The sequence below is a fragment of the Python bivittatus genome, unplaced genomic scaffold, assembly GCF_059951505.1.
Source record: "Python bivittatus isolate LINGU-HERP-01145 unplaced genomic scaffold, Pbiv_v1 ctg000330_np1212, whole genome shotgun sequence".
Lineage (NCBI taxonomy): Eukaryota > Metazoa > Chordata > Lepidosauria > Squamata > Pythonidae > Python > Python bivittatus.
Genome location: NW_028277058.1, coordinates 40762624 through 40780794, shown reverse-complemented (window position 1 = coordinate 40780794; position 18171 = coordinate 40762624). Strand labels below are relative to the sequence as shown.

Below are 18171 nucleotides of genomic sequence, written 5' to 3'. Positions count from 1 at the left end.
AACAAACGTATCCCTGAATGAAGGTTTTCTCTGAAGAGATGGGAGTTTTAAAAGAAAAACAAAACAAAACAAAAAGCATTCTGCAGAAATACCTACCTCCAAGTAAAATGTGTGCTATGGTTTGCCCAGCTGAACTTTGAATTTTGTACCAATGAACAAACCACTACAGGTATTCTTCAGTATGAATTCTGATGGCAATCCCTGAAAGAGGGGTGATTCTGTCTTTCAACCTTGCTCCTCTCTGGTTGTTTTCATATCAAAGTCAAGATTCCCTCAAACTGAACTCAACCCCTGGTGACTTCATGGACACATCTATAACATTTTCTTGGCAGCAAGACAGCGTGATTGGCCACTGCCTGCTTTTGGAATGTCATTATGTCCTGCAGTCAACAATCACGTGAGGGAGAATGTTAGTCTTTTAGCAAAAACCAAAACTTACAATACCAGATGCCAGAGAACAAGACTGAGGCATAGACCAGAAGATAGTATGAAGTCAAGCGAACATGATGATTAAATACAATTCTGATTCAGAAAGGGTTTGAAGGAGAAGTTGCCTCTAACACTTCCCCCACTGCAAAGATTTTGCTCCCAAACAGGCTGACAGTGCTTGGTCACAATACATCTGATAGAAATGCTGAGTCAACCGGGGGCACACACATCAGCTACATCTTCTTATGAAACTACAGGCCCATATCAATTCCAGACCTATCAATTAAATACTGTAATTTCCTTTCTGAGGACTCTAATCTAAGACCCTGGCTGCCTCATATTCCTGATTTCCATCAAGGAAAACCAGTAGGGAAGGTGCTGGTGTGGGCTGGTTGAGGAAAAAGATCAGGCATCAGTAAGGCTCAGTGAAAAATTGGATTGATGTGAAGAGAGGTTGGTAATGATAGAATGATAAGTGACAGGGTTAATCTGGGCTCTTCAAAGAAGGGACTAATGAAACGTCGTTAATTTCTGACTGTGATACCTCATAAGAAGCTATTTTGAGGGGAGCTAAATCTTTTTACCAACTGTCAATGTTTTAAATAAACAATCCCAAAAATGGATAGTGAATTGAATGCTTCTGAGTTGATCAAATTAGGTAAGCCATGGTTTTTTTTTTTTTTTAATGAGTTATTTATTTCATTGATTCTGGAGATGAAATGAGCCATGAGGCCCACAATATTAAAATAACATTTCCAAGTGAAGAAGAAAGGTCTGTGATAAAGTCTGACATCACTTTCCAGGATTCTTTATGGTGATATTATTATATCTGCTCTGCTCTGCTCTATTCATCTTATGGAAGCTGTGAGAGCCGTTGATTTCAGGGGCAAATCTTTAGTTCACCTGCTGGCTGAAGTGTAACCTCTCACACCGGCCATTTAAACTTACAGGTAAGAAAGTGAAGAGCTTTGGAAAGGTCAAACTGGCCTGCTGTCTGTTGATCGTGATGCAGTTTGGTATGAATCCTTCTACGTCACATGTAAACCCAACAGTAATAAAGGAGGAAGCTACTTTGGTTCATACACAGGATATATGAGGGTATTTGTAATCCTTCTTTTAATTTTTCCTGACAAACTCAGCCTTGTTGCTGTAGCTTATGGATGTCTTCCATAATGGGACTAAGTCCTAGGACTGCTGCAAACTTCTTTAGTGCTACTTTGTACAGATAGTCCTCAGGTTAAAACTATTCATTCAGTGAGTGTTCAAAGTTATGATGGTGCTGAATGAGGGGGACTTGCCATGGGTCCTCAGAGTTCTAGCCATTGCGAGTCATGGTCACGTGATCTGATTTCTAACATTCCCTCCTGGCTTCCCACGGGAAAGTCAATGAGGAAGCCAGCAGGAAGTTGGAAACTGCGATCATGAGGTCTACACTTAATGACCTGCATGGTCTTTGTTTAATGACAGCAACTGGAACTGCCAGAATTGCTGTTGCTAAGCGATGCAGTCATGTGATATTACGTTTTATGACCACATTACTTACAAAAGAGTTTCCTGTCCCAATTGCCATCATAACCTGAGGACTACCTGTAGGTGTAGGAAATTCTGCAGGTTCCTCAAATTCTTCTGATTTCTGTGACAGTGTACTAACTTTACAGTTTTGAAACTGGGGAATGTAGGAAATGAGAAAGTCAAAATGAAAAAAGAACAAGGACCATCAAAAATTGATACACTTTCCTGGTGATTTGAAGGTACCTTAAATTCTGGTGATCAATATGAATTTGCACTGGGTATACTGTATGTCTCCTCCAAATGATTTTGCCAAGTTTCAAAAGCAGTCTTTATTGTTAACTATTATTTATCCCCAAGTGTAGAATTCTGTTCCACTGGGATGGTGTTCCTAGACTGATATGTGTAATGTAATAAAATGCTATCTTCTCCAATAGGATGGATTAAAACCACTCCTAAGGCACAGCTGGAGCCATATGTCTCTTTTTTCCCCTCTCAATTCTTTACCCTGTCAGACTTCATTACTAGATGGCAGTGGTGTTCCAGGCATTTAGCTGAGTACCACATAGTTCCTCCATTAGACAACTTTAGGATCATAGGCTTAAAGTACTCCATTCCTAAAATTATGGTGTCGTCTGCTATGCAGAAACAGACTTTCTTACTTATGATCTGGGCAGACAAAAGAAAGGCACTCTAAATAATGGCCCCACTTAACAATAGTTACCCTTCAGGAGCCTCACCTGCCATCTGAATGGAAGTAGGAAGATGCTTCTGTGGAAATATAATGAGAACACGTACAATCCAAGCCATGAAATTACTCTAAACTTTGGAATCTAGCACAGGTAAGATACAGGTCTGCATCTGATCCCCACAATCAACATTTATTAGAATGGTGAAAAGCCATGAAAACACTTGGGGAGTAAAGGGCTCCCCTTCCCCTCAGGCCAAGGGCTCTTACAGAACCTGAGAGGACTGGTTTTCCTTATGGGCAAGGCATCTCTTATTTTCTGGACACTTGTTGCAAAATACCCTCCCTGCCCACAATATAGGCACAGCCTTTGCTTGTGTCCATAGGACTTTTCTTCCTCCAAGAGACAAGGACTGACCTCTCCAATTGCACCATTTCCTCCTCCATTACTTTAATAGATTGGTGAGTATAAGAGCACAGAATGTGGTACAGGATATTTCCTATTACCAGTGCTTCAAGATACTCTCCAGCCTGAGCATGTCTAGATTCAAGCCAGCCATCTGTTCTAAGACTCAGCTGAATTAATCTGTTTGACCTCCAAGAACCAGATGCAGCATGTCTGGTGATGTCATGGCATTACTGGAGTGGGTGGGTTAAAATGTCTTCTCAGATTTTTGAAGTGTCTGAGGTGTTTAAGGGACAAAATGTGTACGTTATATGTCTCAAGTTTAAGACACTTCATTCAGTTTCCCAAAAATGCTGTATGTACCTGAAAATAGCCACTTTCTATTGGCTACTTCCTGGGCCTCTTGATTTGGCAAGGCAAAATAATGTAAGAAAGACCCAGAGCTTTCTGCAATATTTTCCTATTCCTCAGGTTTACTCACATTAAAAGATGTGTATTGCTAAAAATGATTAAGAAATAAAAACATTCTACAAAATTACCTAGAGCACATCTAACTACTGGAAAAGTAAGTAACATATACTTTCTAAAAGCAATTGCAAGGGAGTGAAGTTGGGGTTGCTATCTGTGCTTGGGAAAAGTAGCTGCAGCCAAGCAGAAACGCTTCTCACCCAATTTCCCTCATTTCCCTAACTCAAACTTTACTCACAAGCATCCAGGCTGGCATTCCAGCTGCCTGTGATAATTGAGCCACACCCTGGCATTTTCAAGGACGTGCCCACCCCGCCCAGGCTCTTAGCTTACAAAAACAAACACTAAGGTACAGTGGGAAGCTGTGTGTGTAGGAGGAAAGGTGATAAGCAAACAGCGTGCAGACGGGGAAGCGGAGGTGACATCTGAAGATTGGCAGCTATTACAAGCAGACAAGAGGACTATTATTCAACTGCCAGGACCACAAGTTATGATGAGCAGCATATCCTGGAGGGAGTCTGGCCTGGAGCTCGAAGCCAATTCATGAAACAACTTGGACATCACTCTTCTAAGGGTGAACCAACGTGACCAAGTTGCTTTGTTTTGCAGAACGTCTGGCAAGTGCTGCATAAAATAAGTCACTTGCCTTATCTGGATCATTTTCTGTTAAAAGACAGCAAGAATTCCCAATATTTCTTGGCAATTTTTGTTGTTTTGAGAGTATGTGGCTGCCACTCAAAACAGATAAATAACAAAATAAACAAATAAATGGCTGTCTGCACATTTAAGTGGGTATCTATGAGAATTAAATTTGAATAAAAACCTGAAAATGTGGATTTTAAGTGAAACCAGTTCAGAATTAAGCCTTAAAGTTAAGAACTTAACTTTAAAAATAATTAAGACATTAAAAATAGAAAGAGGGTCACTGTTGGTATAAGCACCTACATTCTTTTCCCCACTTTATCTTTTGTAGTGTTCCAATCACAATATGTATTATTACCAAGAGGCTACAAACTAGGATTTGGGTTAATAACTTTATTTTTGTGAACCTTTGCAATAAAAACTGTATGTAGGAATTGTCTCATCTGTTACCACCACTGGCCTGAACCCACAGCATTACCCATCCTCTTTCTTCCTAGCGTCTAGTATACTTTTTTCTCAGAACTGAGCCTGACTGGGGCTGATTCTCAGATATAATATCAAGTTCAGTCTGCAGTGTAGCTTCAAGATCAGCCAATCTAGGCTTCAGACAAACAGGAAGGAGTCCTGTTTCAAAGCTACTAGCCAGGTTTTGATACTCACAAGGCAGATCTAGGTCTCAAAATAATGGTAGCCTTCCAAAGTAAGTTCAGACATGTATCTTCTCTTCATTCACAACAACTATCATAGAGCAAGCACTACAGAGGGTTTTATATAACCTCATACTACGCTTCCAAAGACCATTTAGATATTCAATGTCCTTACTAAGTGAAAATATATGATATGCATACATGCACACTCTATGGCAGGATCATCCATATTCCAAGTTCCAAAAATACGGTAGTCAGAGTCTTTTTGTAAAGAGTCAATCGTGCAAGTCAGTTTCACAAAGATCTTAATTAAACATGAATTCTTAAAACTCCCAATGATATTTCTTCTAGTTAAATGTTTTTGGTAGTGTTATTATATAATAACTGTAACATTTTATGTAACAAATCATTTTTCTTCTAGAAAAACATGGCAACATTTACCAAAATCAGTGCCATTATGACAGTTCCAAATATACTTTATATGGAGATTTTCACCAAATCAGGATATGCTCAGTTCCCAAATACTGTACAGCAGAAATAAACAATCAAACAGAAATGAAAAAAAGGGGAGGAAAAAATAAAAAGCAGAAATAAATAAAGCAGAAATAAACAAACAAACAGAAAGGAAAAAAAGGGGGGAACACAACATTTGTTTTTAATCTATTGCTTATAAATTGTTTTCTTTTCATTTATCTTCATCGCTGTATTATGGCTATTAATCCAAAAGATTAGCGACAGATTTGAAATCAGACAAACCAGAAAGGGCAGGAGGAATGCTGTTAATCTGAAAATACATACATTTTCTTTTGAAACATTTCATATGATAGGAAATTCTTTGATGTTCATGACAGTATCTAAGAGTTCAAGAGCAGAGAGTTGGCATGCTGTCACTATTTTTCCTCACCCTAATTCTCAGGACCAGGTCATTCTAGCCACTTTTAAGATAAAGTTATTTAGCCTCTCCCCACTCCTTCAGCCTGATACACAACTGAATTACATGGAAGTTTTGTGATCTGCCCTAGTCAAGTGGAGGATGAGACCTTTCTAAGCCAATTTTCACTATAGCATTACAATATAATTATACTTCAGTCAACCTCTAAACCAATCATTTTTGAGGGCAACACTTATTTAATTGTTTGAGGAAGATCTACAAGAATGTTTAATTCAAGATTTGCTTATGACAACCCTTTACTACACAGAATGTCCTTCTTTCCTTCCCTATAACCTTAATTACTATTTCCAAGACAAATGGCTATGGTGAAACAACTGTTCCCAAATATGGAAATCAATGATCTGTACAGCTACCTCAAAGATTGAAGGATTAGATTTTAGTCAGAAGAGAACCCTTTAAAAATGTTTTGCAATTTAATGTTTTACAATTTAACAAAATCAAATCAAACTCAGTTTGAGTAGGGGAAAAATCCCCATAAATAGATAATTGGTTTTATTTTGATTCAGGAAAGTAGCCTAATTTCTGAGTTTAACTCTTCCCTTGTTTGGTTCACAGTAACCACAATTTTAGTTCAGTGTGGGAAACCTGAGCCTATGAAATGAACAGTACTAATTTCCTGACTGCCCTTTTTCTGAGATTTCTTTTTCTTCCCAGTCTAACCTACAGCCCTGTTATTTCCTAGAGGTCTCTCATCTAAGGACTAACCATGTCTAACCCTGCTACGCTTTTTGAGATCAGTCAAAACTGGCTAGATGTTATCCCCAGCTGAGCTGTTTTTGATAGTTCTCCCACTTCAGATCCATGTTTGCAACCCATTATTTAAAAATAAACCTAAAAAAAAAAGAAAACCTTTCCCACATTTCTGATAAAAGCATAACCATTTAAAAAACCCAGGCAGACATTTTAAATAATGACAAGCTATGCAGTAAGATGAAAAATAATGTCAGACTGTCCACAGAAACAGAGAAGGTTTTGGAATGGGGAGATTACTCCCTAAAAGCAAAGTTTTCATACCCGTTTGTCACATTTTTTTAATGGTTGGATGAGTGCAACTTTATTAAATTCTATGCAAGTTGACAGAAATTTAGAGGGCCAGTTCAATGCAACATAATTTGATAAGAAATATATTCTACATCCTATGTAATTTTAATATTTTAAAAGAAGCATCCCATCTAGCTAGATTCAGGTACACTGACTGTCGTTTGTGCTACGAAGGGTCAAGGGCACATTTAATCACCTTTACAAAAAGGCATGCAGCAAGATAAAGAGGCGTTACCTGTGAAACAAGACTGATTTGACGAGTGTGACAACGTCCCGACTGGCATTGTATCCAGCACACACAATGGCAACGTGGATTGTCTAAAAGAACAGAGAAACAAACAATGAAAGCAAGAGGAAGAAAGATCATCACAATCTAGCAAGATCAATGCAGTCTAGTCAGTTTGAGGCTTTTGATGTTCAATAGTTCCTGATATTTTAAAAAGCTGTAAATCATGGATATGTGAAGTATCACTGACATGTGTTCCTTAGAACCTTAATTCTTATACTAGTTCTTACATTGTGCAGGAAATATTCACTACAGTTTTGATACTAGCTTTTTCAATAACAGATAGAAACAAGTTAAGCCACCTCTATTTTAAAGGAGGCAGGGGTGTCCACAAGGCATAGTCAAAAAAGTCAAGATGGTGGCCATGATGGTGTAATCAAAACTCTACCTGTTTTTTAACTGGACCCACAGTGAAGGAAAAAAGTCTCTTTTGGAAAAACCAGATGCCATAATTCTGCATATGTGTAGCACCATTCTAATCAAATATTTAATTGGTGAACACAGAAGAGCTGGTGCAACCAGATCCAGGGGAGAGGGGAAAATGCAAGATTTCAAGAGTAAATGAGCATCCCTGCTCGAGTGATTGTGAGGAGAATCAAAGTAGAAACTGGCTGTTGCAAGAAGATTGTTTAACCTAGATGCTGTTCATAACCCAAAACCTTGTACTTCCTGCCCCTTCTTATCTCCAGGGAAGAATCCCAATGGATTCCTAATTAACTTATCTCATTTAGGATCACAATCTTGTACTTTAGCTCTATGATCCTTCGTATCTTGTTATTTTATGGTGGTTTCCTTCAGTTAAAGCTCAATTTATCATTAAAAGCTAAAGGCAGCATTCAAGGAGGCTATCCTTTACTTTAACTTCACAATAGCAAATCTGTGAGGTAGATTTGTTGCTGAGACATTGTGACTGGCCCAAGCTTCAGCATCCAGTGGCATTTGAACCTGATTCTTTCTGATCTCACAGTGAGAGTTGTCAATAAAAAGGCAGTAGTTCTGAAGTTCAAAATCTCCATTATGTGGACAGAGTGTTTTTTGCTCAAAATAATTCCCCTCAAAACAGATTCTTCCTTATGCGTACATGTTGCTCCTTTGTGAATAAATTGTGAACTTGAAGAAAATGGTTTTTCTGGAAGTTTACTAACCAAAATTATAGCAATATAATCTTTCATAAATTTGACATAATTATTGAATAAATTGTTATCTTTACCTGCACCTATTAAATTTGCAATTCCACATGTATGCCTTAGAGACATCCCATTAAACATGCAATGCCTTATTTCTGAATAAATCATCATCATAGAGGAGGAAAATGGCAACATAAAGAAACATTTCTTCAAAGGTCTCCACTGAACTAGCCAGATGGAGTCTGGAATACTCCCCCTGAAATCTTTCAAATTAGCTTTCCTTCAGTATTGTTTTATCAATTATTATTTAAATATGGAGAAAGTAATTTTACCAAAGAATGGAAACAGAGGAAATGTCTCTTCTTTCTAATGTTAATTACTTCACAGTCTTTACACTGGAGCCACTAAAACAGCAGACACTACTGGGTCAGATCCCAGTGGGTGGCCTTGAGAATATCAAGTAATTTAGTAATTAATTTAGTAAGAATAAATGTCTTCATTCATTGACAAAAAGATATTAAGATCCATTTTGTCCAGCTTCCTGTCACCTGATGGAACCCTGCAAGGAAGCCTGAAAGAAAACAATATTCCTCTACCTTTGTATAACCCTAGCAGTGATTTTCTAAATGATTTATTCTTTTTCTTTGATGTAACACTTGAGTTTCCCTACCTGAAAATAAACGCTTCTCATGTAAGCTTCTTTCCAACATCTTCTATAGTGACAGTCAATGAGAAGAACTAATTCAGTCTCTGCAATCTCATAAAATTCCTTCAGTGCTTCTTCATTATTTAAAATCCTGCTTCTTCCCTACTTGAATTCACTACTGATGGTATTTTTTAAAAAAGGTTAACCTTTTAAATGCCTTTAACAAGTTGCCTTGTTAGATAATTTCCCAAACAGAAAATTGGAATCACAGTAATTTATCTGTAAAGGTTGTTGTTAAGGCAGATATATGAATGGGGAAAGTGTGACCATCAAAACACTGTAATAAAAATTAACAAATTTGGTCAAATAGTTTTTCTTGTTTTTTAACTGAATTATTACATAAGGCAATAAGGTGGGCAAGGAATAGGAAAGTAGAAATATTTTTAAAAAGTAACAGTGAGTTATCTCAATGTTGTCTACTGTATACAGCCTTAACGTGAGCTACATTGTATAGTAACAATTCAGCTCAAATAATCACTGATTATGGGAAATGGATCCTTGACAGGGAATGAATATAAGCCTCTCATATAAACACATAACTGGCATTTTCAGTAATAGGATAAGTGATGAAAACCCTGGAGGCAATTCTGATAATAGGGAGGTTTCTATTAAATTTGTAATCTGCCACTGAATTACCAGGAATCTTATAAAAGGAAAAAGTGAAAGCCATTTCACTATTGAAAATGGTTAAGAGAGGAGTGTGTGGTGAGCATCAGGAAGCTGCTTTTTGTACAGAACCACTGCCTACAGCATAATACTAATACCTGGTGAGAAATTTATTGGTAAAAGTTATTATAATCTTGAAGGCCATTTAATCTACACAACTTTTTTAGCAGTGATTCCCTTGTCCAAAATCGATTGTAGCCCCATGCATCTTTGGGTCCTGAGCCATCCAGAGTCAGGTGGCATACAAGTTTAATAAATAATAACAATAATAATTCAACCCAACATATTTCATCCTGAACAAAAGAAAACATGGGAGTTGGCTAATAGACTTTTTCCCTTCTAGAAAAAAATAAAAAGGCAATTCCACCAAAAAAGTACAGAGCAAATAATGTGCATTCTAAGCCAATACAGAGGTCAAACAAACAACAACAAAAACCACCCTTCAGGTTACTTAAAGATGTTTTGCAAGAAGGTTCATCATTAAACTGAGAATAGCCTCAGTTATTATATACATGCATGGCTGCAGAAGAGACCATCCTCCAGATGAACTGCTTTAACAAGACACTGAGAGAAGGCAATGTAAAAGACACGTGTCATTAAAGAAGGCATACATTTGGTATATTATATTTATGTTCAGTTGAGTTTTCTTTGGGATGGGACAGCAAAAATAAAAGCCTTAATTTTCTCCTTCCCATAATATCAAGGCTTTATACTTTATTATATTTGATAGCTACTATGTCGGGCAAAAACTAAAACTTTGGTTTTCTGATAGTTTATTGATAACTTTTGTTTTGTACAGAATAGGGGCAATTTCCTAAGTGCTTTTCTCATCCCCACCTGTGAAATAGACATAACTACATTGTCTGCATACAATAATGCTGGAATTGCATGATCAACTAAGATAGGTAGGTGATGGGCTGAAACAGCAAGAGCTTGGATTACTGGATTTAGATATAGATTAAAAAGTTATAGAGCTAATATGCAACCTTGTCTTACACTTCTATAAATTGGGACTGCTTTAGATAGATGTCCCCAAGGGGTACATCTAAATAGTGCAATGTCTTACGATCAATCTGTATACAAAGATGTAGATATGAATTCTTGTATTGTTCTGCCAAGTCTCCTGACTGTCCTCTGGATGCATGTGCATTAAGAATGAAAACTGATCTTTTGCCAAGAAAGTAACAACCTCTGGGTATGCCCTACATCATTTAATGTTGTGGACTATTGCAGCACAGGCTCTCTCTACAAAGTTTCTGATCCAACTCTTCCAAATAAGTACAAGAAATGAGATATTCCAAGGATCTAAAATAAGGAATGTAAGTGGAATCTTGGCAACAAGAGTTCCATTCTGTCAACATTTCTTGCCCACTGAGTCCTCACTGGCCAATGTGGGTGTATCTCTCCCCCTCCTTCCCTCCCTCCCCCCTCCCTGTATATCTCTGCCTGCACCAGTCTCCATTCTATTTTCTAAGAAACTCCAAAACTGTAGTATAATGCTAAGTTTGTTGTAACATACATAACCCCCCTCCCCCCCATCTAGAAAAGTGTAGAAATTCCTGGCTCTGTATGTGTGACATAGACCTAGCTATTTTATACTGGTGCCCAATCTACCTCTTTCATGCGGCTAGTGCAGTTATGAATCCACCTTCATCAGCACAAGAAGATTGAACTGCTATGAATAAACATGATTTTCTTTTTTAACTCAGAAGGATAAATAATAAGCATTGGGTTTTTAAAAGCATTCTCTTGACAGTGTGACTCAGCAAACTCTTGTAGTATAATCCTACTGGAAATAAGTCCCGCTACATTCATTGAGACTAACTCCCAGAGAAGTGTACACAGGGCTGCATCATTCAGCATTACAAGCAATTTTTTTTTTAAGCTAAAAAAGCACAAGAACCTGGGGGAGACAGATCTGAAACTATTAAGATATTTTGTTTCTGTTGCTGATTTCAGTTAATTGTTTGGAATTATTTCTTGATTCTTTGAGGGAAGGGGGGATCTGGGGAAAGTATACAGCTTCTACCACGACCACTGCAAAATTACAAAAGTAGTTTCCCAGTGGCTGCCTAGAGCTATTTCCAAAGCATATTTATACCTCTGTTTATTGAGTTATCCTTTACTTATTCTATTAAGTGCCCTCATACTGGATATATAAGCCTACTGAATATATCCAAGTTATAAAAAAGAAGCAGGATATATAGAGAAGGTAAAGGAGACTATACTTAATATGTTTTGCTTTTATTATTGATATCATAACGAGAGCTAGTGTGGATGAATGGTTAAAGTGTTGGACTAGAAGCCAGGTAAGTAACCTCAGCTCAATCACTCCCCTCTCAGTCCTAATCAATGCTGTTAAAGAAACCCCTTGACACAGGGAGGTCTCCAGGGTATGGTCAAAAAAGTCAAAATGGTGGCCACAAAGTGGACAAGAAATGGGCACAAAATGTTGACACGCATAAAAAACAGGTGGAGCTTTAATTGCACTGGTGTGGTCACCATCTTGACTTTTTTGACCATACCCTATGGACACTCCTTGTAACATGCATTGATAGTTTTGCTGTAAGAACTAGGGGAGCAAAAGTAGATCCTGCAATCATGTGGGACAAACACTAAGAAGAAACAAGCATTAATCACTTCCATAGTGTTCATATTAGATATAATCGTTTAAAACTTGCATTTTATTAATTTCTACCACCTTCTGTGAAAATTCCATTGTAGGTTACAAACTGAGAGCAAGCAACAATGATGGGGCAAAGCTCTGCTAGCACACAACAGAACGAGGGTGCATTTTATAATGTTTATGTTTTCTGAGATTTAAAGTCAACAATAGAATTGTCAGGAATATTATAAACATCCTGTGGATTTCTATAGAACTTAACAGTTTTTATTTATTGTATACTATACCTAATATTTTAGATTTACTATTCCTATACTCTAAATATATCATTTTTCAACACCAATTAAAATGTATGCTCCATACATCAAGGTTCTCTTTATACCATATTTATTATATAACTCTATTTATAGACTATCACATACTTTGTTAAATTAATTACAGATTCTGTCTAGCTTACATTTGTATAACACTAAACTGAATATTAGAAAACAAATACCATCTCTTATTAATAAGATTTTTTTTCCTTAAAAAAGAGATACTTTTACCAAATCTTGTAGTCAGATTTGCCAGTAGTGTAAAGGAAAGCCTCAGAGGAAAGCCAAGGTGTATGTACATTGCAAAGTCACATGCAAATACCTAAAGGGTAGAGCTTGTGTCTTGATGACACAACTGTAACAGTCTGTGGGAATATCCTTGAGAGACAGGAGGTGGAAGAGCCACTAGGGCGATGGTCAGATAAGAGACAACTCAGCCCACAGAAAGAATGGGGGCGTGGAAAGCATCTCAAAAGGAACCCTCCCTGGTTCCCTGAAAAGTAAAGGCAAGGGGGGGGGAGAGATGTGTTTTCAGACTTGCAAGTTTCTGTTACTGTAACCTTACAATAAAGGTAGTGTTAGTACTCATGGTATTTGATTCTTGTCTGGATTACCTCGAAAGGCTGACAACAACAAACATTTTGCAATTGTGATGAAATCATGGCTTGCTTCTGATGCCTCTCCCAATAGGCCATATTGACTCTATTAAATATGCCTGTCTTCAACTAGACCCACATGATTACTTTTAAATATCTCTTTTTTTCCCCTATCCCCCTTTTCCCCTGCAGATTGCAAACAAAGTGAGTTGATTCCTTCCCTATCATATACTTACATTTTTCTTTGCTGCAGTCACAGTCAAGATTCAAAAACTGGTGGAGACTATTCCAATCACATCAAGCTGATTCACTTTTAGAAACATGACTTAGCTAGGAAATCATTTGCCTACCTCACACTTCTCCACTGCTGGCTGTTGTCCACATTCAGAGCTGTTCCCTGCCACAATGCCTGCCCGGAGGCTCTCACTGTCCCCAGTCCCTTCCTCCATGGAGTAAGTTTTTGAGTGATTGCCTCGGCGATGGGACATGCCCCGGCTCTGGACCAGACTGAGCTGCTTGCGTAGTGCACGATTTTCCTCTTCCACTTCCCGCATGCGAACCTCCAGGCTTTCTCTCTCACGTTGACTTGTAGCTGTGTAATGAGGGCTATGGGGCTGGGATTCAATTGGAGACAGTGACACTGGCTTTCCATCTGTAGTGAAAGAAGAAAAACAACAGAAATTGTCCCAAATGGAATTAAAATGTCAAACTCTGCAAAAGCACGAAAAGAAACTGTTTATTCCAATCAATCCTAAGACCCCAATAAGCGTGCATATGAGTAATATACAAAGGATCCCTATAATTTTTTCCAGCTCCTTCTTTTATACAGAAGGCTCTGCTTTCTTCAAATCCAGCTCAATGTTATATGAGTACAGAATTCACGTAGGAGGCAGCATCAAGTGGGAAAAAACAAAGTACTACAAGAAAATTAGGTGGTCTTCATCACTTGATCTTATGGTCATTACCTCTACAGTGTACATTTTCAGCATGCTGTGAAACAGAATGAAAAGGGAAGAACAATCACATACATTCTGTAACTGAGGAATCCAAACAAATTTGCAACCTCTCTTTGCTTATTTTCACCTCTCCTTTTTTCAGGAGCACAATACCATTCAATCACAACTTTCTCAGTCTTCCCTTTTGTCTTGATCCATTCATTCTTCCTTTAATATATGTTTTCTGTTTTGAGATTCGATCCTCATTTATTCTGTCTGTACAACGAAACCATTTCTATGAACCTCTTGTGTACTGGTCACTCACTTTTATATTGAATTCACATTCATTCAGCACCTATTCATCTCCACTGAAATCTATCATATTCTTTTCTTTCTCCTAGTTTCAGAGATACCAAACATTCTTTTCTTCTCATTTCGGTTTTTAATCCATGCCATTTAACAATGATTCCTCTTATATTTCAAGTCACAATGTTCTACATGGCACCAGATGGACCTATAGATTTTGACCTCCACTGCCTATCATGGCTTTGGTCAATTAAGGCTTTCACATAATGCATTTCACTAAGAGAGATAACATGTAGACTAGGTAACCTGTCTTAGTTGCATCTGTGCTCATGTAGCATTACCTACTACCAATTAGGATAGTACTGCTTAGTTTGTGAATATTTTGGCCATATGATGCTACATAAACAACCAAGCTCAGTTTTGCCCCAGGCATGCTCTCATTATTTATGCAAGCTAATTTCTCATTTTAACATTAATCACATGTTAAGTTAAACTACAATAATATGAGTTTTTTTGAGGAACCTATTCAATTTTTTACTCAATTTTGAATTAAAAAGTCTGTTCTCAGTTCCCAGGTTCTCACCAAAACATATCCTACCCTCACCCCCCTGGTGTACTGATTGAATGTTACCCCCCGGTGCCTTCTATGAATGTTACCAACATGAGTTGCATAATACCATAAATATACTAAAATACAATCATCAACAAGCATTGTAGTAATTATTAGCAGCAAATTATATGGGACTATTCGAGATACATAACTTAATATATCCCATATTATATTACTTCTACTGTAGATATAACTGTATTTACAGTTTCAGATTTGGCAGTGTAGTGTAGCAGCAGGGATAGAGCCACTGGAGTTTTTGGAATCAGGAGGCATTTCAAATCAGATGGAGGTGGAGGTAGTCATGGGATTCTCAGTGGCTGCAAACCTTTGAGATGAGTGGCTGTGTTGATGGTGAGCTAAAGAAGCCCAACCTCAGTATTCTGGACATTGTGGGCCCCCAGAAGTTGCTGCCGAGCAGCAAGAGGAATGAGAGCAGCTTTTAGGCATGTTATGAGGATGGCCTGAGTCCTACAGCTGTTGTGGGGCTTGTCACATGGAATATCACCCATCCTGTCCTCCCCATGCAGCTCCTGACTCCAAGGGGACAGAATGGGTGTCTTGGGTACTCTTCATAGGCAAGATTCTCTGGTGTTTCTTCATAGTTATGGCCAAAAGACTGGGGTGTGGAAATGGAGAGACTTTTGGTCTTTGGACAGAGTGCATTACTTTGGATGCTTTGGGGAAAACTTTGGTGCTATTTAAAGTGTATGATTTTTCTTTTAAACTTTCCCCTTTGTTCCACAGTTATGCAGTACAGAGAAACAGTAGGCATTCTATATTATGTTTGGCTTGATTTATGGCAGGGGTAGAAATATGCAACTTGCAGGTCACAGGCAGAACCTTTTTCTTAGGAAATTTATACTTTCATATTTTTTTCCCCTCTTGCCTTTATCTTTATCATCTGTCTATGCACTTTTCTTTCTGACTCTCATGATTTCTAAAGTTGGTTCATAATGTCCGAATAACATCTTTATTCTGGAATATGTAAAAAAAACCCTGCATCCTGCAGTGAAGCTGACAGTCTTTCCATGCAAACAAAATTAATCTCAGTCTCTTAGTGTATGCAAATTTCATACAGCTTTACTATACTGGGTCAAAGTATTTGCTCCTTTATGAGAATATATAAACCTCTATTCTCAATGTGGCTAAGCAGTGCAGGACAGATAAAACCTTTCTGGGTAAAATTCTTCATTACTGAAAAGGTCTGAAGGATGCTAGGGGAAAGGGGTCACAGCCAGCATGTGGGAAAACTTTCTAATCTGTGGGGCATCCAATCACAAGCAAGCATTTCCTTACAGGATGTCTGGTTAAATTCTTTGTGACTATAGCCTAAGTAAATGGTTGACATTCAAAAAGATGTCTGGATTTATTTTATTTATTTATTCATTCAAATTTGATGCCACTTGACTCCACATGACTCTAGGTGGCTCACAACAATAAGAGTAACATAAAAAAAAAATTAACTGGAACAAGTACAAAAATAGGTACAAAATAATTACAAGATGGCAATCCAAGTAACACACCATAAATAAAATAAATCCTTTCACCTAACAAGATGGAAGGGAACAGGACAGGAAAGAATCTGAGAAATAAAGAAGCTAAAATGACGCTTGTCTCCTAAACTTTCTTTAAAGTCTAAAGAAAAATATACTGATTAGTACAGTACATATTGTACAGTATGTACAATATCCAAGAGAGGGCAGAAGACAGAGGCAGCTTTCATTATTCATGGTTTTGTGTTTCCATGATTGTTAAAAAAAAGACCAGACCTCAGGAAATTCAGTAAAGGTTTTTACCTATTTGCAGTTTGGGGCCTTGGTTTTTGTTACTTTATATGAGCACCAAATGGCAGACAGGCTTTTGCATCCTTGATATCCTTCTGGAAGTCCCTTAAAACTTGGTTATGTCAACAGGCTTGGGGGTCTCATGGAAATGGGGATTTAATGAAGTGGCTACATTGCATGTAACATCTAATGCTCTCCCTAGTCCTTCTAGCTTTTTATAGTAATAATATTAACGTTTTAATTGTAGAGTGTTTTTGTAATGACTGTTTTTATGGTTTTATTGTACACTGCCCAGAGTCTTGTTTCTGAGAGATGGGCAGCATATAAATAAATAAATAAATACATACATACATACATACATAAATAAACAAACAAACAAACAAACAAACAAGTCTTTTTTCTAAAAAGGTCTCATTATGTATGATTTCATTATCCATGGTTGTGAAGTAGGAACAGGATCCCCATGTATAATAAGGGCTGCCTCACCCCCTTCCTCACAGTATTTTTAATCCATCTACACACACACACAAATATGATTATTGACTAGTGTTAAGTTCAACAAAACATACAGTTTAAAACAGTAGATCAAAATTTCATTGATACTATTCTCATTGCATTTACAAAATGTCTAATACTTACATCCAATAAGCTCATGTAAAACTAACATACAAACACATCAAACATAGAGCATTTTAGGCAAAACTGCTCAAGAGCTGAAAAATGGAATAAGCAGGAATCAAAAAAATATGCTTTCCTAAGTACCAAAAAGACTGAATTTCTGATTTTGTTGTTAAAAAAATCAAGAGTCTGGTAGCACCTTTTCTAAAAAATTTTATTAAAAGGCATAAGCTTTCGTGAGCTGGAGCTCACTTCATCTGATACATAGAGTGGCTAGACTGAGGTAGGATTTAAATTGGGAAGGGGTGAAGAGGAAAGCTGGGGGGAAGGGGAGGGGAACAAAGGTTGGCTGTGAAGGTTATATATGAGAAAGATTACAAGTACCTTATCAATTAATCAATATGTTAAAAAACCCACTCTGTTTGTTGAGATCGTCTGAGATTGCCTGAAATCTTTTGATGCATGCGAGTTCAATGATTTCTCACTTGATGGTGGTGTTAAAATTCTGCTTTTCTAAAACACTCACTTTGAAGTCTGCTACTGAATATCCTGGGAGACTGAAATACTCTTTTTGTCCTTGTTCTGAGTCCTGATGTCAAACTTGTGCAGTCCTATGTAGAATCTAGAGGGACACTGCTGGCAGATGATGGCATATATCACACTGGACGAAGACTACATGAAGGTGCCTCTAATCTTATGTGTGTGTACTTGTTGAGGCCTGTGATGGTGCTGTTGGTGTAGATGTAGGGAAAGTAGACATCTGGGTTTCTTGCAGGATCTGGTTCCCATGTTGGCATCATTGTCCTATTGTTTCTTGT

At 37.6% G+C, this 18171-nt stretch overlaps 1 protein-coding gene across 2 annotated transcripts in view; it reads right to left on the bottom strand.

The window, feature by feature from the left end:
- The window catches only part of LARGE1 (LARGE xylosyl- and glucuronyltransferase 1), a 356507-nt gene that overhangs the window by 190398 nt on the left and 147938 nt on the right, over positions 1-18171 (bottom strand). For both annotated transcript variants that reach the window (XM_088141083.1, XM_088141084.1), the window contains exons 3-4: positions 13451-13752; positions 7018-7100 (exon numbers count right to left, since the gene is read on the bottom strand). In XM_088141083.1, coding sequence (XP_087997209.1) covers positions 7018-7100; positions 13451-13752 — 385 coding nt within the window. The remainder of the gene's footprint in view (positions 1-7017; positions 7101-13450; positions 13753-18171) is intronic.